At 52.4% G+C, this 27,963-nt stretch overlaps 1 protein-coding gene across 3 annotated transcripts; it reads right to left on the bottom strand.

The window, feature by feature from the left end:
• Positions 1-742: 742 nt before the first annotated feature.
• On the bottom strand, positions 743-27,963 carry LOC309415979 (mothers against decapentaplegic homolog 7-like; the record flags this gene model as incomplete). 3 transcript variants are annotated; one of them, XM_082013716.1, is made up of 5 exons in its annotated part: positions 27,249-27,963; positions 25,727-27,102; positions 25,142-25,195; positions 19,960-20,034; positions 743-1,281 (listed from the first exon to the last, which is right to left on the bottom strand). In XM_082013716.1, the coding sequence occupies exons 2-5, from the start codon at positions 26,235-26,237 to the stop codon at positions 743-745; spliced, it is 1,179 nt and encodes a 392-aa protein (XP_081869842.1). In that variant the 5' UTR covers positions 26,238-27,102; positions 27,249-27,963. The 3 variants fall into 3 exon arrangements, with proteins under 3 accessions (XP_081869842.1, XP_081869841.1, XP_081869843.1); XM_082013715.1 differs by having other exon boundaries at positions 25,727-27,963; XM_082013717.1 differs by lacking the exon at positions 27,249-27,963 and having other exon boundaries at positions 19,960-20,031; positions 25,727-26,375.

The following is a 27,963-nucleotide window of genomic DNA, read 5'->3' as shown; positions in this document are numbered from 1 at the left end:
ATTTTGTTGGTTTGGTTTTGGTTTGGTTTTTTTTAGGCTTAAGCTTCTGTCACTTCCCATCTCAGCTCAAATTATAAAGCACGGGCCATGCACGAGGTTTCTCTGCTCGTTTTCTCCCCTTGCATCAATCCATGACCATTAAAAAAAAAAAAAAAAAAAAAAAAAAAGCAGTGGAAGGATGAACACAGTGACAAGACGTGAACCCAGCAACAAGAAAAATAAAATAAAAATTAAAAGGGTGGGTAAAGACCTGGTTGGGAAGGTTTTGCACCATCCTTCGGTGGCAACGTGGGGTTAGCACCGCTGGGGAAAGGGTCTTGGTGTCACCATCGCCCAGGATGGCTGGCAGCAAGGGGAAGGTGGTGTGTAAAAAATACAGGTATCTTGTTGTTTTTTCCAAGAGAAGGAGCTGTAACATATACCAAGTGGCTTCCGAATCCATCGATCACACAGGATAATCCTTTCAGAGGCGTGAAATAATTACCGTATGCGATCCATCCCCCTGCATCCTTCTCTCGCCCTTCTGAGTTATTGGTCATTCACACTTTTAAAAAATAGATATATTTATCAAAATACCCAAGGCAAAAAAATCTTTCCATAAGCTATTTCTCAAAACAGGGGGGAGAGGGAACAAACAGAACAAAACAAAACAAAAACAAGAAGTTTGCATGAAAAGCAAGCACTCAGAAGGAAATAATAGCAGCAAAGTAGTATAAATGTCATGAGTCCACTCTGTCTCGAGTCATCGGTTATTAAAAATAACCTCCAACCAGCACGGGCAACTGCTGATAAACTGTCTCGTGTAGCACTGGCCCCAGCCTTTCACAAAGCTGATCTGAACAGTAAATCCGGTCCATGGTTGCTGCATGAACTCATGGTCGTTGGGTCTCTGCAAGCTGTACGCCTTCTCGTAGTCAAAAGCCTTGATGGAAAAACCTGGAAACACTTTGTGAACCAGCAACGTCCTGGAGTCGGGGTTGTCCAGTGTGGCCGACTTGATGAAGATGGGGTAACTGCTGCGGTTGTACACCCACACGCCGTCCACTTCCTTGGTGAGCTGGATGCCATAGCCGATCTTGCTGCGGACCTTCTGCACCAGTTGGCTTTTGTTGTCCGAGTTGAGCTGTCCGAGGCAGAAGCCATTCCCCTGAGGTAGATCATAGAAGATATCCAGGGAGGGCTCTTGGACAGAGTACAGCCGACCCACACGCGTCTTCTCTTCCCAGTATGCCACCACGCACCAGTGTGACCGATCCCCCGGCTCCTGAAGAACTTGGGAATCTACAGACAAGGAGAAAAAAAGGAAGAAAAGGAGAATTTGAGCACCGAGGGGGTAATACGACCCAAAAGCGAGGCAATGCTGGCAGGTCCTTGCCTGCCCACGTCCTTACGACGCTCTCCATGCACACACCAATGCCCACAGCACATCCACCATTTCCAAAAGCCATGTGTTAAGGCCACGATCAACCATTTAAGTTGAGCCAGGTTTGGCAGATTCCCGTGCTGCTTCAGCACCCAGCTCTTGCTTTTGCTGGAGTTATGGGTCCCAAGTCACCAGGTCCACCTTCAGAAGTGGCTTTAGGTCCACCAGCAGCACCCGCAGTGCAGCCATCCCTCACCCAAACCATCACTACTAGGAGCACCTTCAGTGTCAACGGGAGAGATGAGATGCTCCAGCCAGCTGCATCCAGCAAGACCAAACACCCTAAAACCCCTTATTTGCACCCACCGGACGATGCACCCATTTCCATAAATAACTATCTACTGTGCACAGAAGCCAAAAAAATGAGGTGCTGCTATGAAAAGCACGTTGAAGGTCATCCCACGGGACCGGAAGGGACAAGGACTCGCCTACTACAGTTCATGGGGCTTTTCGCTGCCCGCAGGCAGAGCTTGGCTGATGGAGAGAATGGAGACATCGGATGAAGTCCCGAGCTGCAGGAAGCGCCATCAGACAGCGGCAGGATAGGGACCAGAAACCTCGTGCTTATTAACAAAAATAGCCAAAAAAGCCCCTCAAAACCCCAGAAATTCGTTCCCACAGCCCTTCTTTTGACTCCCTTGCCGTAGCTATCCCGTGCGAGCAGCGAGGATATGATGTAGGAGGAAAAAGCAAGGGGGTGGCTGAGTAACACGAAAAAGCCCCTTTTCCCGACAGAGGATCCCTAGCAGCCCGGTGCTGCCCTGCGGATAATCCCTTCCAGCCTCAGTAGGCATGTTAAGACCTGGGAACTATTCCTCTCTAGAACTGTATTTTTTTTTAAAAAAAAAAAAATAATCAAGCTGGGAATGCTAGTGAGCACTACCGAAATAATCCCCTACCCCATGGGAGCAGCTATGGGACCAGGGATGGTGAGCGACCCAGCACCCCAAAGCTCTCCCTGCATCACCTTAAGCAGCCCCCCAAACCCACCCCCCCAGCACGAGGAATGACATCGGCACTCTGGCTGCCCCGTTTTCTATACTTTTTGCTATTAATAAGCCCGTTTCCCCAGCGCAGGCGTTTTTCTCCCGTCTCCGTGTTGCACTTCAAGCCCTGCACTGTGCTTTTAAGAAAAAAAGAAAAAAAAAAAAAAAAAAAGCCCAGCCACACACTTTTAATTTCCTCATTTCTGTGCCAGGGAGGAAAATATTTCTCCAGTTGCTGGAGGCAGCTACTAAAAATGGTGCTGGCTGCGTATGCCTCAAAATAGGGACCCTCGCTCCCGGGTGAAACCGGGGATGGGGGTTTGGCGGCGGGGGGCTGGTCCCCAGGAAAGCATCCATGGAGGTGTGCCCCGGTTTGGCCTTCCAGCGCCCCTTTTCCGTGCCTCCCAAGGCTTTGTTGCGGATAACTTTATATCCTGTGGAAACCTGGCACCGAGCGAGGGATCGAGAGGGGACGGGGTGGGCAGCTTGGGTTACCCCCCTACACACACAAATGGGGTGCCCCCTCACCCAAGGGCATGCCCCCCCAGGATGGTTCTTCCCCTGCCCGCCCGGGAGATAGAGAAATTTGGGGGGAGAGGGGGATGCTCCTGGATCGGGGGGGATGATGCTCCTGGATCCATCCCCACCTCGACCACCCATCGCCCCCCTCCGCCGCACCCGCCCCGCCGACTGCGGGGCAGTGATGCTCAGAGCTTCTTGGGTTTTATTTTACGGCGGTTGAGGGAATTTTGGACCAACAGCCACTGAACCCCATTGAAATTCCTGTAGGTTTTTATTTATCTGAGCATAAAAGCATCCCTTTCAGGAGGAGGCGGGGGGAAAAAACGACTTTTTCACCTGATATTTGTGCTTGCATTAGTGAAGACCACTTAACAAGTAGCTCGCTGCCGCTTACAAAGAGTTATTTAATTGCCAGTGCATTTAAAAAAAAAAAACCTAAAAAAAAAAAAAAAAAAAAAGAAAACTGCCTTGGCTATGAATGAACAGACCTTTATGGAGGGCTGGAAGTTCATGAATGAATCCCACTAGGTTTTTCAATGACATGGGGTGACCAGACCTCAAGGACAAGTCTTAGGTAATCTGGGATTTTTATTTTTTTTTTTAAGGAGCCAATGCCAGCACACAGTTTAAATATGCCAGAGCCTCTTCCGTTTGCGGGATTCGGCTGTTGACTGGATGTCTAGTCAAAAAGCCATGAGAATCTAAGGGTTGCGCTCGGATAAACAGGATCAGGCCTCCCTGCCAGCCGCCACCAAAGCCGCTTTTCACAGTTGTTGGGACCCCGGCGGAGCCTCCCCGCTCCCACCCGCCTCCCCCATTCTGGCACCCGCCGGAAAAAGGGGTGGGAGATGCCGGTGGCATCACTCAGGCGGCAGAGGCAGGAGGGGAGGTTGCAGGAGAGGAGGAAAAAATGACGCAGAGGCGCTTCCTTATGGGGATGGAGATAAAAACCTCCCAAAAAACTCCCCCCAAAATTCCCTGACCCCCAGCGACCATGGGTCAGGGCAAATGATGCAAATAGGTGGATTTTGCCCCGAAACGCCCTGTTGGGTTCATCTGGAGCCACCACCCAACTCCTGTCGCCTCAAACTCCCCCCCAAAAACCCAGATCCCAGGTCATTTGCAGCCACATCACCCGCACCGTATCCTTGTGTGCGACAGCCCAGAAACGGCTGAGAAACGCATCGGGATTCTTGTTTTGAGCTAAAAGCATCGTTTTTACGAGCTCCTCGGAGAAAACACATCCCTTTCTAAATGCCTGGAAAACTCCCAGCAAACTGGGAGCGTTCCCCTATTCCAGCAAACAATGATAATGCTCGATGCTATAAACATCCGCCCTATTATTTCGTTATTAAGCATCCCTCCATTTGCTGCTATCACTGGTTTATTAGCATTTGCCATGGTTTGCATTACAGCCTGCCTCGGGGCTCCATCAGGCTCCCCCAGCGCACTGTGAAGAAAAAAAATACATATAAATAACTGAAAATAAAGCGAGTCTGCCCTCAGGAATTTAGAGAGTTTGATCACTTATAGGTGGGTCTATGGAGATTGGCCATCGGAAGCACAGCACGTCTCTCCACGAAGGGGAGAAATTAAGGCAACAGTTTGATACCCCAAAGTCTTTGGGGTAACATTTTTTGGAAGTTTAGTGTGGATGGTGATGAAGAGGGTGATGGCTCAGCACAATGATGCTCTTCAACATCACATTCCCATTGAAAAATGGATTTTTTTTTCCGTATTTTTTACACCCTCCTGAAGAGCTGCCCTGACTTTTACCGGCACATCCGCTGGAGAGGGAGCTGAAGTACTCCACAAAAGCATCGTCCCAGCTACTTCCCAACATACCAACCAGCATGAGAGGCTGCGAGGTTTCCCACCACCTGCCTTGACCCTCGCCAACATCAAGTCCTGCCCAAAATTGCTCAATAAAAGGCCACAGCCAGGATTTCTCTAGCTCTGGGTGTACACACACTGCCCGTGGGCTCGGGGCATCATCCTGCTCCAGGGAGGGATGCTGTAGAAAATGCTACATCCATACAGAAGTCTTGGAGGGTGGGACACCGGAGCAATAACCCCCCAAAATTAAAAGCTGCTGAAACCAAGGAGGTCCAGGTGAAGGTGGGTATGGGAGATTCACACCATGGAAACACCCGAATTTACCAATAACAGCCCCACGCTTGGTTCTCCCAAGGTGTGGCAGGAGGACTCAATCTCACATCGCTTGGACGTGGCACACAATTTCTGGTGTGGCTTTTGTCCTTGACATGTGAACGCTTTTAAGATGATGAAACCACGTCATCTGTACTTTTTCCTTCTGAGCTCCAGCAGTTTTGTTAGGAGCTTGGGAAGAAAAACGTTTGGGTTTTTTTTTTTCTTCATTCAGGAAGAACTGAAACATTTCAGCAAAATTGAATTAAAAAAAAAAAAAACAACAAAAAAACCCCAAAACAACGCAGCTCCCGGCCAGCTTTCGGATCTCAGCCTTGTCCCGGTGCCAAGTTCATGAACATAGAGGGGAGGTGGGCTGGGGATCTTTTGTTTTGCTTTGTTTTGTTTTGACATAGCTAAAGGTTTTCCTGTAATCAACCGACCTCTAAAGAAAAACAGCAAGTTTCGCACACACTGAGCTATCTCACCCGCCGGGACGCCTCCCATCTGATCCAGTCAAGAGCTGTCTAAATTGTCACTGATATCGGCGATAACAACAATTCAAAAATGCAAATACAACTGCCCTCCTGATTAGGTTTTTAAATGCCTGTAATTGGATCTTTCTTCCATGATATCAGGATTAGGCGCAAATTAAATTATCCAACTGTAGAAGTGTTTCAAACTACGTATTTATACTTTTACATAGATATTTATAGGGTTTTTTTAAGAACAGCTTTGACCCAAAGCATCTTCTCATGCTCTTCCTAAACTTGTCACCATCAACCCCCTTCCTCTCCCCCATTCCTCTGCGATCCCTGGGGCTGGATTTCTCATCAAACATCAACCCTGACGCAATACTCGCCATGGCATCATCTACCCAGAAGTGCTAACAAAAGCCTCCTCATTTTTGTAGAATCGTACGATGGTTTGGGTTGGAAAAGACCTTTTAAAGGTCATCTAGTCCTGCAATGAGCAGGGACATCTTCAACTAGATCAAGTTGCTCAGGTTTTCTGGTACCTTCATCTGCATCACTTGCGCAGGCGACACTGCACGCATGACCGATAACCCAACAAAAATGGGTAACAGCTAAATTAGCATAGATGTCCACCAAGAAATCATAGCACCAAATGGAGACTGGTCTTATGAACCTTTCCTAGAAGGATAGGACGCAAACATGAGCTCCTGGGGCAGCAAGGAGACCTGGAGGGGTGGTAAGATCCCTGCCTGGCTTCCCGGGAGGCAGCCTTCTGCTGGAAAATGGGCGATGTGGGCACCGCCAATGAGCAGATGAACCTATGGCCCTTCCTCCTTTATCCACCAGCACATGCGGGGGGCATCTGTGCTTAAAAAAAATTGGCTGGACTAGTGTCAGCACAACGTGTCGTCTGGCCAGGGCCGAGGCTGAGACCAAGCTCAGCACGTCTCGCGCCCGGTAATCTCTCTTGGCTGACCTTAAGTGGCATTTCTGAGCCCGAGGCAGAGCCATGCCCCCCATCTTCTCCTGCTCTTCGAGAAAGAAGAGACAGAGACACAAACCCCGGAGCTTTTATGGGTTTTTGCATGCTCTTCTTGAGGGTCCTCAGGGCAGCTCGGGGCACTCCACTTGCAGTTTTGCCCCTCATGTTACTGGCAAGTGCCATTTTTGCAGGCTCTCGGGAAAAACACACCCCTGAACTCTTACTCGAGAAGCGAACAGGCATTACATCAAGGTAAGGAGAACACCGAGCGCGACGTGCAACTACAACAGCTCATCAAAGCAAAGAAAAACGGGCACCAAAAAGGGAAATTTTACTTCCTTTCCAGTCTCTCGGGTAATTTACAGGCTACTTGGGCGGGGAAACAAACAAAAAAAAAAACCCAAGAAAAATCCTTCAAAGCCAGATTTCCAGGTATGCTTTGCAAAAGCAAAGAAAAAAATCCAAATTAAAGGATACATCCTGCTGCAGAAAAGGGTCTTTGTGCCTTTAACGGAGTTTGTGGGCAGCCTGGAGACACCATCCACGGCAATGTTTGCCCCAAACCTTTTATAACTCTCTGCACACAAGGGCTAGACAGCTTCAGCTTCCTCACTCCCCCTGCTTTTGATGGCTGGGATGATTTCTGAAAGCCTAATTTAGGGGACGGTCATGCGTTAAAGCTCCTGGTTTTTGCACAGAAAATAAATCCTTACCTACTGCAGGGATGCCACCGCCCAAGGTGGCCCATGGGGTCCCTCCACCTGGCCAACACAAGAGCCCCCAAAGGGCTGGGACAGTCAGTCACGTCAACACGTATTTAGGGAGCCCTTAATCTGTGGATTATTGACACGATAGACCATAACATCTCTTTAGGGGCCATTACAGCCCATCATGTCAGTAGGTACTTATGGAGTCCTTAATCCGTGGATTGACAGGCTAGACCATAAATTTGTGTCTATGTCTAATTAGGCAGCTCTTTATTACTCAACATACACAGTAGTCATGCAGGCTAAAGAGCCTTAAGATTATTTCTTTAATTTATTAACAAGTTGTCCACCCAATCACTTAAACGGCTCCTTGATCCTAGCAAAGTCAACCTTGCATGAAAATATGTGTCCACCTGAGTTTCCCCCCAAGACTTCAGTTTGCTGAAGTTTTCTAAGGGCTGGTATCCAGAAGCCGAGATGGTGCCAACAGACTTGAAATGAAACCTTGCAAGTCTGATCGGGACACAGAGGACAAAATTTGGCAGAAGCCATCAGGGGAAGGAGTCTGGCATTTCCCCGGTATTTGTTAACTAGGGCTTTGGTACGGACTCATGTTAGTGGTGACCTATCAGCTTGGGAGCGCCCTGCTCGGTCCCCTGGTGACCCAACCAAGGACTTCCATCACCTTCACCACGGCTGGGAAACCCTCTTGTGAAATCAGGACAAAAACGAGGACAGGTTAGATGGTGGGTAGATACAATTGATCCCCGAGGACATCCCCTAAGGTGCCCACCCCAACTTGGCGGCGCCTTGAGTCAACCTTCTCCCAACCTGGAACCCAGCCCTGACCTTTGAGGGTTAATTCAGGGATGGGACACAAAAGCGAGAAAACAAACCGCAAAAGGGTCCCTGCAAGCATGTTGTTGCAGACCTACAATGCCTCAAGAGCGGGCACCAGTACGGCCAGGGTGAAGGCTGGCCCAGGAGTGATGTGCAAGCGTGAAAAATATAGGGTGATCATATATACCCGTGAAGGAAGCCCAGCTCCCCGATGTCCCCTGCATCAAAGGACGGCAAAGAAAGAACCAAAGTGAAACTGCTGAGTTCATGGAGTCCACCAAACCAGCAATTTGATTCATAAACATCCTATTAGTCACTGCTACTGTCTAATTACGGCGATTAATCAATTACCACAGCTAAAAACGACTCGAGAAGAGAAGAACCTTTTTTTGTGCCCGTTTTCTTTAAAAGCCAAGCAAGGCTGCAGCTACAAGGAGGGGGGGGAAATACGCAGGCACACACCAAAAATGCCTGTCTGCCTGTCTCCAGCGGTTAGAGAGGAGCCAGCTGACTCCAGTTTCCTCCATACCAGGCTTCGGGCCTCATCAGCCATGCAAATTATAGACTACCATGCTGTCTGAAGGCCGAATTTCGACTCAGCTCAGAGAAAAGCCTTAGAGGAAGGGTGGGGATGAAGAAGCCAGCCAAATCCATTCATAATATTTACAGTAAATGGGCCTCTTTGCTGTTGTTTAGTATACAGTCAGTCTAATTATTTTTGAAGTTTTAATTTAAAGAACCGTCTTTATCTGCCTCTCCTTCTGCACCCCTCAAAGGTGTGGGAAAACTTTTCCCTTCTTTCAAAAAAGCAGTAGGACAGGAATCCCTTCCCCAAGCTCCAACCCAGCGGTCGGGTGGGATGAAGGGATGCTTCAAGAGGGGAGACCCTTCCAGAGGGGTGCTGACAAAATCCATGGGGTTTATAAGACCCCCCGGGCCTCCCAGATAGGGACGGGGGGGGCATGCAGATCCACAGGGAAAACCCCCAGAAATCCTATTTTCACCGCATGCGTCCCCGCTGCCGTTCTCTTCTGGGGGGGATGTCCCCGGAGGACCTGCTGGCTCGGGAGGTGTTGCAGGATGGCCCACGGCCCCGTGCACCCCCCGGCCTCCTCCCCTGCCTTGACAGCAACCCGGAATAACCACGTTTTAGTGACAATCGGCCAAGAGGCTCCTCCGGAAAACACCGGAAGCCCACGCCAGCGCTGGCGAGACGCTGCCGTGCGACCACCACGCAACTCACGGCGGGTCCCGGCCCCAGCTCCCAGCGACGAGCAAACACCTCCGTGCTTCGTCCGCAGCAGCCGCCAAGGCACAGCCCTCCTCCGCCCGCACCCAACCCAAATCTCCACCAGGAACCTTCCGAGGAGGAGAAACCAGCACGCAAAGGGCTCCTGACTTACCCACGACGCAGACCAGGCCTGAGGACGAGCGCGGCAGAACGTCCCTCCCGGCTCGGGTGGTGCCGGCGGCTCCCGGGACAGCACCTGCCCGTCACCCTTCCGGCGCCGGTACCCATCACCCACGCAGGTGCCGAAGCCACCGGGCCAACACCAGCCCCGGGGTCACGGCCCCACCTCAACGCAGCCACCAAGCTCAGTTTTAGAGGGTGAAGACCTTTAAAGCACTTTTGCAATTACAAATAACGCTCCGCTGTTGCCGGGGGGGGAGGTCGCCCGGTACCCGGCGATGCCCCGGGGAGGGCAGGGATACGGCCCCCGGAAAGCCACCGCTCTTCCCTGACAACGTGTAGCTGTGTGGGTTACACGTTAAAAACCTTGTAAAGGCCTTAATAAAAACTGAAGCAGAGCAGTCTAGGATTTCCAAACGGATACCTAATACCCAGATGTGTGTTAGGATTTCCCCCCCCCCAGCATTCCACACGCACACACGGCATCGCTGCCGCTCTCGTTTCAGCAACGAAGAAAAAAAAAGCCTCTCCTCGCAGCACGCCGACCTGGAATCCTCCCCGAAGACTGAAAACAGACGTAAATATGTGTTCCCCCCACCCAAAAAAAAAAAGGAAAAAAAAAAAAAAAAAAAAAGCCCACCACCCCCAGCTGCCTTTCCCAGAGCAGCATCCTGCGCAGGGATGTAAACCCATGGAAAAAGCAGGGTTGGAACAAAAGTCCTTTTCACGCTCGTCGTGCCCCGCTCCGTAACAATTATGAAAACTGTTTAGCTGGGCTGGCATTTGGAGCATTTACTGCATTCCTGCCAATAAATTCCAGTCCCGGATCCGATGGAAAAGGCTCCCCCCCCCTCTTTTTCCCCTCCCTCCCTTGCCTTCATTCCTCCTGGCTTTCTTTACAACCTAATACCCCGTCGACGCGGGGCCAGGGCCTGCTTAGGGGGAAAAAAAAACACCCAGCGCCAGACTGGAGACAGCGTGCAGACTGAGAAAGTTAATCATTACTTCTGTCTGCCTCCATAATCTAATCACGCCTATTCCTACGAGCAGGCGGCGAAGCACGCTCGCGCCCAGGCAGGGTGACCGCCCGGGGACGGACGGACCGACGGACGGACAGCATCGGCCCCGGGGAGGGGGCAAGCCAGGGACGGACGGACGGACGGACGGTGTTGGGATGGAGTTCACAAGCCTGGCCACGCACACGCCCCGCCCCTCGCCTCTCACTTTGCTCTGGATTAATAACGCTTAGCAATTATAGAGAATATTACATTCATTAAGTAATTAACCCTCCCGGCGCTCGGGCGGAGTTGGCACCCCCCTTTCGCAGACGGAGGCCGGCAGAAGTTTGCCCGGGGCTATAAAACGGGGCAGGTCGGCAGCACCCGGATTAAAAAAAAAAAAACAACACAACCAAAAAAAAACCCCAAAAAGCTCCTTGCGCTCGTCCCATCCTGCCGCGGCCCAGGCGGGGAGCACCCCACAGCCGGGGTGGCACCACCAAACCCCGCAGCATCCTCCCGCGGGGACGAAGCCCCGGGGACACGGGGCACCAGCAGCACCCTGCCCAGGGGTGCGGGGCTCGGCGCCGCGCTCGGCAAAGCCAGCGCCACGCCGGCTGCTCCAGAAAGTAACCTTGGTGCGACATCTCAGGTGCGTCGAGGCTTCGTGCTCTTGACACCCGGGATCCATTTTCCATGCTCGGCTGTGACAAAGAACAGGAAAACTACGGGCCTCCGCGAATGAAGATTTATGGGTTTGTTCCTTATAATGAGCTAAAAAGTCTCAGCCCAGCTTCCAAAGAAAATGAATTCATCAGTTCAAACGCAGTGATGTAACTTCAGGCTCTCAACTCCTTTTCCAAATAAAACTCCTGTTATTTGATTCCTGCTCCAAGGATGATTTTACGGAGTTATTTACTCGGTCCGCTCTGCCCGGGAAGGTGCCACCGGCAGCCGTCCCACGTGGGTGAGCAGCACCCCATCTCACCGTTTAATTTCTCAACTATTTTGCTATTTTCCCTGCTTTTTTCCTCAAAACCTCACCTTGCACACCAACGTGCAAACAAGACACGCAACCCCTCGGGTATCATTCTGCATCACCCGCCGTGGAGGGAGCTCCCCCTTGGCGGTGATGCCCAGCAAATTCAGCATCTCTAAAATTCAACCCATTGGTTTCCATCACCGAAAATCACCGGATCCGGAGCCAACTTCACCAGTTGGAAAAGCGAAGGATGTTTGAACTTCCACCACCTTCCAACACCCGAGTTTCTCCAGCACAAAGCCAGCTCTTATTGATGCAGTTTGGGCAGCTCTACAAAGAAAATCTATTCAACTTACATATATATAAAAAATATCTAATTCTATATATATTAAAAATATATATATTCAATATATAATTAATATATTCAACCTATATTTTGTGTATGATTGTATCTATAGAATATATTCATTATATATTTAATATATGCTATATATAATATATTGAATATATTCAATATCTATAGTCAACCTATATATATATTTTTATATATATAGGTTGAATAGATTTTGTTGAATATATAACTGCCCATAGCCTCGCTTATTATCTACACAGAGGTACGTATTTGCAACAAGGCGTAACAGCCTGAGAGGTTCAGAGTTGTTCATTTAATGGCGAAATCTGCCTTTCCACCTGCTCAGGTATTAAGGGAAACGCCAGGAAGGCCCACGGGAGCCAGGACTTCACCCCAAAGACGGTTCGCCAAAACCAAGCACCCCACCGGGCATCTTACTTCATCCTTGAGGACGAGGAAGGACCACAGAGCCAGGTACCCGCCATCGCACGTGGAAGAGCATCAGCGAGAGCATCACCCGGACCTCCCGCAACCACCCCACCAGGCATCGTACCTCATCCCTGAAGGTGGATGAGGAAGGACCACAGAGCTGGGTACCCACCATCGCACATGGAAGAGCATCACCCGGACCTCCCGCAACCACCCCACCGGGCATCTTACTTCATCCCCAAGGAAGGATGAGGAAGGACCACAGAGCCAGGTCCTGGCCATCACACATAGATGTCTGCTGAAGAGCATCACCAAGAGCATCACCGGGACCTCCTGCCACCACCCCGCGGTGCTTCGGCGTTGCCAGCACGACCCAAGCGGGGACCCGAAGCCAGGAGGGTTTTCACGCAGCGAGGTTAAAAGGGTAAAGAAGGGCTGAGCCAGCTCTTACAGGGTGGTTGTTGGGTTTTTTTTTTCCCCTTGCAAGTTAAAACCAAGATAATGACACTGGGTGGGGACCAATTTGAAGGGCTGAGCAGCCAAACCAAAATTAGTCTCCTGGCCAAGAGCTTCCTAGGCCTCACAGTCTGGGGAAGGAAGCTGAGAAAAGGCATGGAAAAAAAAAAAAGATTCCTCGGGAAGCTCGAGCGTCGCACTCAAGCAAAGGTGACCCTGCTAGTCAAATATTTTTTGACATAATAAAAATAAAATAAAAGTACTGGAGCAGCCTCCCTCAGAAAAGCAGGGCCCATGGAATGGGTTATTTTCTTCTTTTCTCTCCTTTTCTTTCTCCTCCTCCCCCAGCACTTTCTTTCCTTTCACTAATAACTATGTTTTCTTGTATTTTTTTTTTCTTGGCTCTTTCCTCATAAAAGACTGATGTAATTTCCTGTCTTGTCCCAATGTTTCCTGTTAATTAACAGGGTGAAAGTTATCATCACGTATTTAAATGGCTACCCAAAAGAAGGGAAGAGGGGGAAAAAGGGAAAAATAAAAAAGGAAAAAAAAAAAAAGAAAGGGGAATAAAAGAGCTATCTGTTAGCAAACACGAGGTCACATCCCCAGTAGCACAGAAAGCCCTGGAAAAAGCTTTCTGGACCCGACAGCTTGAGCCCGTTGGCAAAGACCCCCCCGCCACGGTGGCTCCTGCAGCAGGTCCGTGGCACAGGGGATGCGAGCCCCTTCCCTTCCCTGCATGGGGATGGAAAATCCCTGCAATGCTTGCCCAGAAAAGCTCTTTTCCTGCATTAAAAAAGTAAAATAAAAGGGAAGGGAGAGGGAAGGGAGAGGGAAGGGAGAGGGAAAGGGAAGGGAAAGGGAAGGGAAAGGGAAGGGAAAGGGAAGGGAAAGGGAAGGGAAAGGGAAGGGAAAGGGAAGGGAAAGGGAAGGGAAAGGGAAGGAAAAGGGAAGGGAAAGGGAAGGGAAAGGGAAGGGAAAGGGAAGGGAAAGGGAAGGGAAAGGGAAGGGAAAGGGAAGAACAGGGAAAGGGAAGAACAGGAGAAGAGAAGAAAAGAGAAGGAAGGAGAAAAGATTTTAAAGATTTTTTTAAAATAAAATAAAATAAACTGCAGAGAAAGAGGCAGCCGGCAACACCCAAGATGCTGCTTTTATTAAAAGCAGTTAAAAAATAATAATAAAAAAAAAAACCCAAAACCACGAGGCTAATCCAAAGCCAGCAGGCGGAAATCCTGCAAGACACTGAGCTCCTTCCCTTCCACGACCTCAGCCCCGCGCAGGATCAGGCCGCCCGCTGCTCCATGCCCTCCCGTTCCTCAACAGCAGCCGTGACGCAGCCGGTACCCTGGTGGCACCGGAGCCAAGCCGTCGGCCTCGGCAGGCCGACGGGGAGCGAAAACAAAGCGATTTAGGCAAAAAGCGAGGGTGGTTAGAACAGAGACCGTGCCTCAGCGGTTAATAATATCTCGGCGCTGAAAATAAACTGGAAAGGAAGCTCCTTTGTGACAGTAGGCAGGCGGCCAGGCTGCGGCGTGGGTCATTCAAGCCGGCCGGGGACGGCGGTGTGGCTGGCACCCACCCGCGCCTGGCCCCGGGCAGCCCCTCGCCCTCCGAAAGCGCCCGGCCAGGGCTGAGGCGGGGAGCTCCATGCACCCCGTTTTTCCCTCTGCACCCCAAAATGGGGTGTAGCCCGGGTTTTTTTTGCTTTTTTAATTCTGGCATCGAGGTTTTACGGTCTTGGCTGCCGCGGTTAGAAATAGGCATCCCCCCCATGCCGGCGGCGGGGAAACGCATGTGGTTAATGTTACTGGTTCCTCTAGTGTAAGTGATACCCGCTGGCAGACAGCGGGGATGGAAACGATGCAGCCCACATCCCTGCCAGCCCGGGGCTGCTCCTCTACGAGTGTTTTTGTCCCGCTGAGTTTCAAAATGTCCCCAACGATCAAGTTGCCGGCACTCATCGGGACATCTTCTGCGAGCAGAGCACGGTTTGAATTGACACCTCACTTCCAAAATTCACCTTTTTGTCCTCCTTCCTCCCTAAAAGGCGTCAGGTCACGGGATAAAACCGCAGTGGTCCCCATCACGGTCCCCATCATGGTCCCCACCAGGACGGACTCATTGGTGGTGGGGTCTTCTTCTGCATTTTACTGTCAGCTGCTCTCAAGGTACCATTTGGTTAGGAAAATACATCGAAAAAATGTGTTTTTCGGTTAGGAAAAAAACACATTTAATGGATGGATTGGAACACACAGCATTTAACAGGAGGAGCACCTCTGCCGTCTTTTTTTTTTTAAAACTCATCCTAGAAGAGGATCTAGAAAAGGATCAAAAGAGCACTTAAAAGTAATTACTGAATGGGTCCTATTTGCTTTGGGGGGATTTTAATTAGCGAAGAGCCAGGAGGAGGATGCCGCCAGCATCCCCAAGGCATCACGGGGGTTATCCCGGCCATGTCCCCAGGGGGTCCCCCAGGGTGAAAACCCCTTAAAAAAAAAAAAAAAAAAACACCCCATGGGGCTGAAGGAGCCGGAGCGGGCAGCCAAGCCAAGAGCCCCGGGGTCGGTGCCAAGCGCCGGCTCCCTCCTCCCCGCCGGCCACGGTCAGATGATGTGTGCGAGGCGAGCCGGGAGGCTCCTAGTCTGGCAGGCAGCCTGCTTTGCTCCAGAGGCTCCAGTGCTGTCATCTCGGCGTTAACCCCTGATAACCTTGTCCTTTCCAGCACTGGACGCTGGGTTTTAGGTAAGCGGGGGGCAGGGGGGGCCGGGGAGGGGTGTTGTGTTTCCAACGAAGCTGGGAAGGAAAGGGTGCGACGCCCTGCGATGCTCAAAGCAAATAAAAAAGTATTAAAAGGACATATGCTCAAAAATAAACCAAGAATAAGTGACTTTAAAAAAAAAAAAAAATTCCCAAGCAATTGTTTATCCCTGGGACAAATATACAATCCCAGTTCCACAGGAAGATGTCTCAATTTCAGATTATAATAGGATGCCAATTTGTAAATAAAAGCATTTCAGGGGAGGTTATAAACTCTGTACGAGAGGGAGGTGGAAGGAGGGGGGAATGGGAAAATGCCGGCAGGACTCTGCCGGAGAAACCGCGTGGGATCCTGTTTACACGGAGAGGGGAGAGCGATGGGGAGCAGCTTCGGCGGACGAATAGCTCCGGCTTTGGACAAGGTGCTTCTTCCCCAGCGAGCAGATACCAGCGGGGATCAGAGGCATAGTGAAACATTCCCGGCCTGCCCGCGATTCGGAATGAAATGTCACTCAGCCAAGCGGTCCCTTCAACCAGACGAAGTGCCACCGCCGGGAGAGCCGGGGCAGGGAGCGATGCTGATGCTTCTCCAACCTCCAAAGGTCTTTTCCCATCTTCTTGGTACAGAGGAGTTAGGAAGGAGAAACTGAGGCTGCGCTTGCTCCAGAAGGGTCTTGGGGTCTCCCAGCCTCAAGCCTTGCAGACCCTTGGTCCGGCACCCACCAAGCATCGTCACTCAACATCCAGTGGCTCCAGGAGACCCCGGGGCGGTTCCAGAGTCGGGGCAAGTCAATGGGATTGGGCTGAACTCTGGGTAAACTCTTGGGTTTGGCAGTTTATGAATAACCCCTATAAATGAAAAAGCAGCAGAGGTGGCGAGCACGCAAGCCAGCTCCTCTCGCTTTCCCTGTCGTGGCCAGCTCTGGGCTTCCTGGAGGGCTTTGTTTTGCCAGCAGATCCAGCACCATTCATCCGTCCTGCTGGAGAGCCACCTTCTTGCCCACCATGGGCACCACAACCTTCCCTCAGCCAAGAGCCAGCAGCCCCATCCCACACACGGGTCAAGAAGGGGATGTCTGGGGCTGGGTGGAGAGCATCCCGTGGAGAGTCAGCACCAACACCACCAAGCACCACCAGTCCAATCCTACCCTCGGAGCATTGCTCCTCCATGGGTTGTACGGGAATTCAGCTCCCACTGATCGGATGCCACCGGACCATGGGCCAGCCACCTCCAGGCTCTCCAAGCATGGCTTTGCTTGTTTGAAAGAACGGTCATAACGAAACACATCTGCTAGGAACAAGTCAGCTCAAAATACAGGAAAAAACAGCCTCCGTCTCCTATTTACACAAATTATTTTTATTTCCAATGGGATATTTTTGCTCTCTTCTTTAACCACGTCGAGGACACAACGGATCTGGACTGGCCATACCTGAGCACAACCACCTCAGCGGGAGACAGCGTGAGCAAGGAGTCCTGATCTACCCACGGAGCGACCACCGATAAAGATGTAAGAAAATAAGTAAGGGCAAGAATATGGAAGCAAGAGCCAGTGCTCTGGGAGGAGCGAGGGGTGCATCTGCTGGAGAACGGGATGTCTGGGGAAGACACAGCGGAGGTGGGAGGAGAAGAGGACACCAGTACGGCGTCAAGGACGACCCGATGTTGCATTCCCAGGCCAGGAAGGAGACCAGAAAGCGGAGGGAGGGAAAGAGCAGCTCAGATCAGTTATCGCAAGGGGAAAACACTCCTCGTACAGCCCCCCGGCTGCGCCACTCCCCCTCCCACATCCTCCAGTGCCTCTGGTATCCATCACTGGAGCTGCCTTCAACCTCCAGAAGGAGATTGCGATCCTGGCAGTGGCTGGACCTGAGACTCCTCCTCATCAAAGGATCTTCATGGAAAGCTGCAAGGGCGCTCGCTTCCATGTCCTTTTTAATGCTCCTCTTGCCATCATCTTCTCAACGCCCCCCATGCAGTTTTCCTGCCAGAGTGAACTCCAGGCCGGCCCCATTCCCAAATTCTTGGTACCGAGGGCGATCGGCCTCACTACATCCTGCCCCTCCAATTTCCAGAGGTTAGGGCTGGCCTACTGACTTCGAACACCTCTGGTACACCAGCATCCACTGCCCATCCCTGGCGGCCAAAGCCTACGGTGCTACAGGAACCCACTACCACCATCCACCCGTGACTGGCGTCTTCCTCAGACTCCTGCTCCACTTTCAAACTCTACCAAAATTGGGGTTTTTTTTTCTTTTCTTAAAGGTGTCCTTTTATCGAAGAACCGCAAGTCCAGCCTGGAGAGCCCTGGTGTGGAGGGGACCCAGCATCACCGACCCCCATCGGCCCAAACTTAGATAAGACCAAGCTGAAGCGCTCCCCGTATACCCTGCCGGTAATTCATTAAAGCCCTCTTCAAATACACTCTTCTGCTAACTAAAATATGCAGGGGGGGGGTAGAAAAAAGGAGAAAGTGAGCTTTGGAGGATTGCTGCAAAGCCCGTTTATTTTCCTTTCTCGACTGGGTCTCTCCAGTTGGGAATTTTCAGCGCTGCACTTCTGCGCGCGGAAGGGAGATGCCAGTAAATCAGAGCAAATTCAAAACAAATGCTCTTTCATGTGGAGGCATTCGGCTTTGTTTCAGGGCTTGGGTAGCTAACCGTATCCCTTCATGAGTCAACTCTCCTATCAGCTCCTCATTAAACTAAATGGCTACAATTACATTTGGGGAGGAAAAAAGAGCGGTTAATGATCATAAAAGGTTCTGTTTCCAGGCTTTGAGCAGGGGGGGGAAAACCTTTGATAAGGAAGACCAAAAAAAAACACCCCCAAAAAAACCCAACAAATCCCATCCAATGACATTATTATAATAAAATAATTCTTTAAAATGCATTTTCAGGGGGGAACACGCTTTCTTTTGGAGAAGAGGCTCTATGAAGGAGCTGGGGCTCCCCTTCCCGCGGCCCTTCGCGAGGCACCGGGAACGAGCCGTGTTATTTCCTGCAGCCCAAGCTCCCACCTCCCGCCTTCCCTTCGGGAGCAGAGCAGCCAGACGAGATGTTATCAATAGGCTGAACCTTACAGAAAGCCCCCTTTTAAAAGCGAGTACTTCCTCTGCTTATTTCATGTGGTATCCTGTGGAACTGAACTCTCTCCTCCCCTCTGCAAAGGGTGTATTTCAGGAGGAAAAAGGAAAAAAAAAAAGATCTAACAACATCCTTATTGTGTTGTTTTGCTTCTTGTCTTCTTCCTTTTTACAGTCTCTTTTTTTTTTCCTTCCCTAAAGCTATAGGCTCCAATAGCAAAAAGATAAAGAAAAACCCCAAAGTCTCCCGCATTTAAAGAAAAGGCAGCGACAAGTTTCTCTGTTCCCTCTCCCCCTCCATTTGATTAATTCTCATTAGGGCCTTTGAACAAACAATATGCTCCCCTCTCCAATAACAGACAGGGTATATATTACACCCAAAGAAAAACAAACAAGGCTCACTTAAAGACATCCACACCAAAAGCAATTCCTGGAGAGAGGCAGGGCAGATGCACGCGAGCGCGCGGCCGCCACGGACCTGTTTCTGAAATTCCAGTTTCAGGGCGATGAATAAATCATAAATCAGGGAGACGTCCCCACAAAGGGAAGCACCTTCAAACATCAGCAAGTACATGCAGGTACACGGTTTCAGACGCTTTAATCCTGGTAGAGACAGAGCCCAGCCACAGGGCTGGCCGGTCTGGGGTAGATGAGGTGCTGGAGACATCACACCTTGGAAAAGGTGTGGGGAGTTGGACTACATGACCTTTAAAGGTCCCTTCCAAGCCAAACCATTCTAGGAAAAGCCCAAGAGGGGTGGGGAAACCACCCCCCGAACCCCCATCCCGGAACAGCACTTGGGAGGCCGAAGGAGATGGCAAACGGGAAAACGAGGGAAATGATAGAGTATCTCATGTTGGAAGGGACCTGTAAGGATCATCGAGTCCAACTCTCTCTGCAATGTCTTCTGCAAAAAACGGGGCCACCCTTCCTTCCCGGGCACCACGAGCCTCATGCACGAGATGCGAGATGCCGGTTGCCCTACCAGGAGCAAAGCCCAAGCACGGCTCTCGTCCCGGAGACAAGAGACAGCAACCACCGCCACCAAGTCAAGGAGAGTTTGATGCTGAATCCTTCCGCAAGGCACGACCACACCTGCTCCGATAACCCATACATCCGAACGAACGGGTGGTCAACACCACTTCGCCTTCCCCAACACGCCTCTTCCTGCCTCGCTCCGAAAATTAATGGAGCGTAAAGATGGAATTCAAAGGAAATACGGGCTTTCGGGGATGGAGAACCTCGCCTGGGATTTCAACACATCCTCTGCATGAGAGGTATGCAGCTGCTACTGAAACGAAACCTAACTCCCCCTTCGAACTCCCCATCATCACTTCGCTTTCCGTTGGGACTCTCGGTCAACGCAACCCGCGGACAAAATCAAGGGCAACGAGAGAGATGTCTTACCTGAAAGCCCCCCAGGGGCTAGACAATTAGTTCCCCCTGTTTCAGTGGAGGAAGGCACAGAGTCTGGACAATCTGCTGGAGCAGAGGAAAAGAAGAAAAAAAAGTAAAAAAATCAGTATATAGGCGGTTCTTCGCAGGCTCCCAGCATCGCCGCGAGCAGAACACACATTCCAAAGGGTTTAGCAGGAAGCGATTACTAATTGTCCGCGCAGAGACGGTAGTTCATCAAGAAGCATCCACCCTAGCTCGTCGCCTCAATCAAGGCTGCGCGCTGCGCTTCATCACCAGCCAACGCTGATTATAGACCGGCAAAAATTACAGACTGGCTGCCACCTCTCTGGGCAAGTCACCGGGTAATGAGATCAAGGTTGTCATCGTTCTGATGTAAGCGAGCTCCCAAAAACGCTTAAATTGTGGCTTTACGCACCCAATTTAGTCAACACCTGTAACTCACCGAAATGGGAACCGAAAGGGAAACGTCTCATCGCTGCCCTTTTGCGGCAAACGGTCTACGTTTGCGTTCCCCCGCTCAACTTTTGTCACCGCCAGCTGCTGGCAGATCTTACACCCCGCTGTCACCTCCTGGGACAGGCGGGCAACTGGATCTACTCCTCCATGCACCACCGAAGGGCAAGGGCAGGGTAAGATGCGCCGCCCCGTTAGAGGTTCCTCCTGATGCAGGGAGGCATTTGAGCTCAGGGTTTGGACCTTTCCACCCCAAGCCTGCTCCTCCAGGTGACAACAGCCAGGAGCCAACACCGATCCCCTAGTCCTACAGGCAAACTCCAGCTTTCTGGTCACTACCACGGGGGAGACAAGCTCAAGGACAGTCCACCCCTGAGAAGATCCATGAAGTTCACCACAACCTTCTGGTCCTCAGCAGGCTGACGGGGACTTTGGGTTCCATCAAATTCGGGCTCCCTAATGATGTCACTTTGCTCACGGCTGCATCTCAAAGCGAAGGCCACCACCAGGAGAGCCGAGATAATTTTCTCTCTACTGATAAAGCCATTTTTCCAGATTTCATCCCTGAAATCCCGGTGAAAAAGAAATTCCTGTCTGCATAGCCTCATTTTATCAGAGTGAAGTAGCAGCCCTAACAGGAATATACAGTTTAACAGGATATACTTAATCAAACCAAAAACAATAGGGGAGACAGGAAATGGACTTACTTGTGAAATACTGTATACGATACACTCTCTAAACGCCTTGTCGTGCTTTCTATGCTTTAAGAATAGGCTTTTTCTTTTTTTAACCCTTTCTAATCCAGACAGAAGATTCCCCATGCCCTTTCGCTGAGACGGCTTCAACTGCCTGGGCTACAGATGCCTCCTGAACGCCGGCTGGACCACCCCGCCCTGCGCTGGGCTCCATCCGCCCCCAGGTACAGCTCCCTGATGAGTCCCCGCGGGATAAAAGACGTAACTGGCCCTTGCCGTGTTGTCTTACTCTAGGGATCACAGGTGACCAGGTCCTCTGTCAGCACGTCGGACAGGATGGCAGGAGAGAATCCTACCCCGACGTAAAATGAATAACCCTAGAAAAGGTGATGCGCTTTCATGACTTCTTCAGAGCTGTCAGCTCCCCTCTCGTGTCTCACCATCCAACAGACAGTTCCCTTCATCAGTGAATTACCCTCTGGAGTCCCTTTAGAGGCCACAGAGCTGATGCACCTCAACTGCAGACCGAGCGTGACGGTCAGGTGTGAGATAAGCCCAAAAGCGGGACCGTCCTGAGTGAGCTCTCTGCACTACACATGGCTGGTTTCATCCTTGAACTCTTCCCATCACCCACAGATCTGCCAAGGGCTCTCACTAGTAGAGGTTACTCAGGCTCATTCTATTTTCAGCACCCAGAGGTCATAGTATCAGAGATTTACCCAAGCCTACTGCATGTGAATCTCCTCCCAAAACTGCCTTCCCGCCACATAAAGCCACCACGGAGACATGCAATTGCTCCTGGCGGCCACCAGCCCAACCTCGCAAGGTGCCAAATAGTTCCTGAAAGCCGCCAAACCTCCAACTCCCCTGAAAATCAATGCCACAGGAAGGCATTTGGCTCCACAGCGACATCTCAGTGGGTCTCCTGCACCCCCATACTCCAGCACCACCACGACCAGCCACCCAGGAGCAAGATGGACACAGCCACTTGCAGTGCCTTGTCCCACTTAACGATGGCTCAAAGTATCTGCTTGAATTATTTGGAGACGCTACTATCCACCTCGCTTCCGACACCGCTGCAAGCGGCAGCTCCTGCAGGGATATTGGGGCTGCTGAGCTCCCACATGCCTCCAGGATTGCAGGGTGAGCCTGGCCCGGCGCAAGCCACCATCGCCCATCCCTGCAAACACCCCGCGCACGGAAGAGGGGAAGTCCGCTCCTTGACGAACGAGCAAGCCAGCCCAGACCTACAGCCTTCCCGCAGGCAACCCCGCTGTCAAGGGCAGATCTTTCCGCTCTACAGCAAGTGTACGGATCTATCCTATCAACACAGAGCCTGCTGTGCCATTCCACTGCTCCCTGTCTATCCCTGCTTTCCTCCAGCCAGCGACACAGCCTGTCCCAACCTCCATCACCTCCAAAAAAACCTATAATCCCCATCATAATGGTTTTAAACTAAGAGAGGACAGATTCAGATGAGATCTAAGGAAGAAGTTTTTCACAATGAGGGTGGTGAAATCCTGGCCCAGGTTGCCCCGAGAGGTGGTGGATGCCCCATCCCGGGAAACATCCCAGGTCAGGCTGGACGGGGCTCTGAGCAACCTGCTCTAGTTGCAGATGTCCCTGCTCACGGCCGGGGGGTTGGACTGGATGGCCTTGAAAGGTCCCTTCCCACCCAAACCATCCTGTGGTTCTGTTATCACGGGCACTGGCGACCGCTGCCAGAGCCTGTGCTGGTCCAGATATTCCTGTCTGTCTGTCCATATGAAGCGCCTAGCTACTAAGACCTAGCACTTAATTCCTAAATATTTCTATGACCACTATCACGCTTGATGGGAAAAGCAGAACTTTCCTTCTGGATGCACGTTCCCAGCTCCACTGGCGGATGCAGGTGCCCAAGCCTAAACGGAGGGACCATTCCCACCCAAGGTCCTGAGGAAGAGAAGTGCTCATGTATATCGGCCAGGTAAAAGGCTCCGCACCTTCCCATCGTCATCTACCGTCCCTCTCCCACCTAGCCAGCCTGCGGCGAGCAGTCCTCGACACATGGCTGGGAAACCGCCGCAGGAGATGGCACCGACGCTGGGACGGGAAACCCTCGGTTCCCCCGCAGAGGAAACGCCGAGAAACCCTGAGCTTGCAAAACCCACCTGCAACAACAGACTCCCAGGCTCCGCTCGTGCCTGTCGCGGCCCCGTTAGTCAGAGTTCAGCTGCCAAATGGATTTTTTCTTTTAAAAAGGAAAAAAAAGGAGGACTTTTTGGTGAGTAACCCAGTTGTTTCTGCGTTTCCGATGGGCAGCATTAATCACTTCCTATTGGCCGATAGGAATAACTTTTCCTTTCGAAATGGCACATTCATGTTCTGCGGCTTTTCTGTTTACACACATTTTGCTACCTTATGTCAACACTTGCTAATGAATAAATATATCACTCGGCTAACTGAAAATGAGGTCCTGGCAGAGGCAGATTGGATGTTTAAACCCTGCTAATAGATTTATCCTAACATCTTTACAGGAAACCGAAGGCGAGCTTTAACCCTTCTCTCCTGCAGCTCCGAACCCCTTCGCATCCCGTGCCAGCATCATCGTCGGGTAGAGACAAAGGCAATGAAGGAAGAAATGTAAGCTTTGGGGGGAGCACTGCAGGGATGCAGTCAAAATGATGCCAATCTCACCCAAACCCACGCAACTTCGTCACCCAGCAGACCCTCAGAGTACATCGCAGCACAACCCTTCCGCACCCCGGCACGTGCTCGGGACGTTGAGCCTACTCCCGATATCCCCTCTTTCATTCATGAGCCTTTATCTCCTGTTTTTTCATGCTGAGGCAAAATATTTCATGCTTTGCAACCCAATTGTTTGTTAAACAGCTTTGCTTATTTCCACAAGGCATAAAAAGACTTTCTTAAGAGTTTGCAGAGGGGAAAAACGAGAGTCCAGCCTCCGAGGGAGTAGCGGGCAGGATGGGAGCCCACAACAGTACCCCATGTGTCCGAAGCAACCTCGAATTCAGGGGTTCTTTTAGTCCTGAGAAACGGAAGAGCAGCAATTTTACAGAAACTGCTCTTTTGGCCAAAAAAACCAACAAAACAAAACAAAAAACCAACAAACAACACAATGACCCAGTATCGGTCTTCAGAAAGACATTTATCTCTGCCTTCCCGCACCGCCGTGCCCGTCCTGCCTGCTGTGACCGAGGGGCACGACCACGGAGACCACCGTGCTCCGGCCAACGCTCCAGATCCACGAACCCTCGGGGAGCCAGGAGCCGCTTCTCCCCGAGCACCCCCCGTTTCCGATCCTCCCCGCATCTCCTCCTTCTTCCAGCCCGATTTATCTCACACCCGGTGAGCTCGCTGCCAACCAAGAGTTTACGCAGACGACCGCAGAAGAGCTGGTGCCAGCCTCAAATGGGCTTCTCCCCTGGCACCCTGACATTGAATTACAAGCAAGAAGCATGCAGAGCGGTGCTAAAAAAAAAAAAAAAGAAAAAAATAACTTTTCAACTCCCTTTTCTTAATTTTTTCCACCTGACAAGGTGGGATGGGGCTCCCTTAAAACACAGCAAGATTTCTACCAACTCCATTTGTTAAGTCCCATCGGGATTGCCAGCCGTCAGGGAGACGCTAGCCAGAGCTGTGCTGCATCCCAACCTAAATCCCTACAAATTCACCCAGGGGTGCGGGAGCGCTGCCATTTACAACCGGAGCCCGTGGTTTTCCTGGCTTTCCAAGTGACTCGAGCAGCGAAGGGCCTGCGCTGCGTTACAATCCCTCCTAAAGTTTCCTGCCAGAGTCTTAAAATCCTACTTTGTGTCTTAGATAAATTATATGTTAATTCTTCCGGGGGTATCAGAAGGCACAAGAAGCAAGGCAAGCAGCCCAAAAGCGAAATGCATCGCGGCGTGACAAAAGCAGGAAAGGTTTTTCCCCCAGAAAGGGGCTGTTTAACCCCCTTATATATATATATATGTATTTTTTTTTTTCAGATCTGCAGCCTGCTATTGCAAAAGTCCACTTACCAGTTGGTTTGAGAAAATCCATTGGATATCTGGAGTAGGGTGGAGGGGGAGACTCTGGAATTAGAAAAGTACAGAGAAAATAAAGGCAGAGCCATGAGAAAAAAAAAAAAAAGAAAAAAGATAGGAACTTATGATAACAGTGGCATTCTTTTAGCAAAACTGTTTGTCTTAGCTCTGGGGGTTGGAGGCAGGGCAGCGAGGCGGTGATTGCCTTGATATTTAGCTGTCAGATAAACAAAAGGGGCCGTCTGGCGCCAGCCTCCCTGCTATCTGCCGCTCGGGCCGTCTGACCGGGGCCTCCTCGGCTCGGCGGAGCCGCGGCAGCGCCGGGGCCGGGCCGGCCGCGCCAGGCGGCCCCTAATCCCCCGGCACCGGCGGGGGGGGGGCCGGGGCGGGGGGGGGAGTGTGGGGGGGTGCCACCCCCTCCCCGCCATAACTAACTAAATAAAGACGTAAAACGCGGCGATGGGAAGTTTTTGGTGGTGGTGTGTGTTGGGGGGGGGGGGGGGTCACCCCTCGAAGTTGGGCTGCACACCCCCCCCCGCTCCCCCGCCCCCCCCGCCCGCCCCGGTCGGCGGCGCCTACCTAGCTCGCAGAGCCGGCTGAGGTGGTGCGGGTTGCAGCAGACCAGCTCGGGGTGAGCCTTGCCGTAGGATTCACAGCAACATAACCGCTTCACTTCGGAGCAGTGCCGGAGGTCGGGCCAGCGGAACACCTTGCAGAGCAGCACCGGCAGCGGGTACCAGTGCTGGCCCAGCCGCGAGTCGGCCTTGGCGGGCAGCAGCAGGCAGGGGGTCCGCGCCCCGCCGCGGGACTCCACGGCGTGCAGCAGCCCCTCCAGCTGCCGTTCCTTCAGCCGCTTCAGCACGGCGTGGGTCAGCGCCTTCAGTTCCGCCTCCGCGCCCGCGGACGCCCGGCCGCCGCGGCCCGCCTTGCCCGGGCAGCACCCGCGCCCCCCGCCGCAGACATGCGCCCGGGCCTCGGCCGCCGCCGCCGCGCCGGGCTCGCCCGCCGCCGCCTCCTCCTCCTCCTCGCCGCCGGGCGCACGGCTCCGCCAGAGCCGCCGAACGAGCACCGAGCGTTTGGTCCTGAACATGCGGGACGAGAGGAGGGGCCCCCGGCTACAAAACGGGCATGTCGTCCGCCGCGCATGAAGGGGCCGGGAGCCGAGACGCGGCGGCGGCGGCGGCGGGCAGCGGCGGGCGGCGGCGGGGCCGAGGCGGGCTGTGGCATGCGCCAGTCTCCGCGCTGGGGCCGCGGGTCCCGCCGCCTCCCGCGGGGGGCTGCGCTGGCCCGCGCCTCTGCCCGCTGCGGGGGGGGGAATAAATAAAAATAATTAAAAAATTTTAAAAAGGGGAAAAAATAAAAAGGGGGGGGAGGGGAGTCGCTGCTCGCTGTGGCTTTGCCCAAAAAAGAAAAGCAAAATAAAAAGCCCGTCTCACAGTCTGCGGCGCATCGCGCTGGGGGAGGCGGGCTGAGGCTGCCGGCGCCGCGCCGCCCTGCGCGGCTGCGGAGCGCTGCCGGAGCCGCGGGGGATCCTCGGCCTCCCGGGGGCCGCAGCGCCCATCAACCCGCCAGTGCGGGGAGGGGGGTGCTGGGGGGAGGGGGGTGCTGGGGGGGGTGGTGCGGGATTGATGCGAGGCAGAGCAGAATCTAAAGATAAAAACAGAAAAACAAGCCAAAACGATGCCTATTAAAAACAAAAATAATTTAAAAAAAAAATCAAAAAACCGCACAACACCAACCCTAAGATTTGGACGTCGGAATCGGTTTAAGCATCTGTCACAAAAGAGAAGAACAAGCGCATCCAGAGTGTTGTATCCCTTTTTACAGCCCAGGTCGTCCTGATGCGGGGTCTGGGGCTGGTTTTGGTTTGTTTGGTGGTGGTTTTGGTTTTTTCTCCTTCTTCCGAGAGGTTTTAATCCACGCTTACACACACACACGGAGTCTTGATCCGGCTGCTACGACAAGAAAGGAAGAAAAAAAAAAAAGAGAAAAGTGGGGCTGTGTCCCCTCCTTCCCCAGCGGCGTGCTGCCGGCGGGGCAGAGCCCGCCTGCCCGCCCCCCGCGCCGCTCCGCGCCCGCCGCCGCTCCCGCCGGTGCTTACATGGGTGTGGGGGCAGCCCGCCGGCGACCCTCTCCGTGCTGCCGGCGCGTCTGCCGCGGTGGTGGGTTGTTTTTTTGTTGGTTTTTTTTTTTTTCCCTCCTCTCTCCTCCTTCCTGCCTTCCTTCCCCTCCTCCTCCTCCTCCTCCTCCTCCTCCTTTCTCGCTTTTGGTTTTTTTGTTTTGGTTTTTTTTGTGTCCCTTTTTTTTCCCTCCTCTCTCCCCCCCCCCCCCCTTTTCCCTCCGCTCGTTGCAAAGAGCCGCCCTCCCCGCAACCAGCGCCTCCGGCTTTCCCTTACTGCGGGGCGGGGGGGGAAGCTCCGGCGGCGGCGCCGGGAGCGGAGCCGGGAGCTGCGCGGTTCCTGCGCGCTCGGCCGCGCCCCCCCCCGCCCCGCCGGCGGTGGCGGCAGCTCGCAGTGCGCAGCGGCGCGGCCCCGGCCCGGCCCGGCCCCGGCCCCGTCACGTGGGCGTCTAGACACCGTGTCGCTCCGGGAAAGAAAAAAAATTAAATAAATATATATATACGTTATATTATATTTATCTCCAACCGCCTTGCGCAAGCGGCGGCTCGGGTTGCGGAAAGGTTGTGGGTGTCCCCACCGCCGGGAGTGCTCCGCGGGTGCGGAGCGGCTGGGTGTCCCGCCCCATGGCACCCAGCGGGGGCAAAGCAGCGAGGGGGGAGCCCCCTCCCCAAACCTGGGTGTGCCGGAGAGGCTGTA

The sequence above is a fragment of the Phaethon aethereus genome (assembly GCF_964289735.1).
Source record: "Phaethon aethereus genome assembly, chromosome: Z".
Classification (NCBI taxonomy): domain Eukaryota; kingdom Metazoa; phylum Chordata; class Aves; order Phaethontiformes; family Phaethontidae; genus Phaethon; species Phaethon aethereus.
Note: the sequence above shows the minus strand (reverse complement) of the source record. Positions and strands in the feature narration are given on the sequence as shown.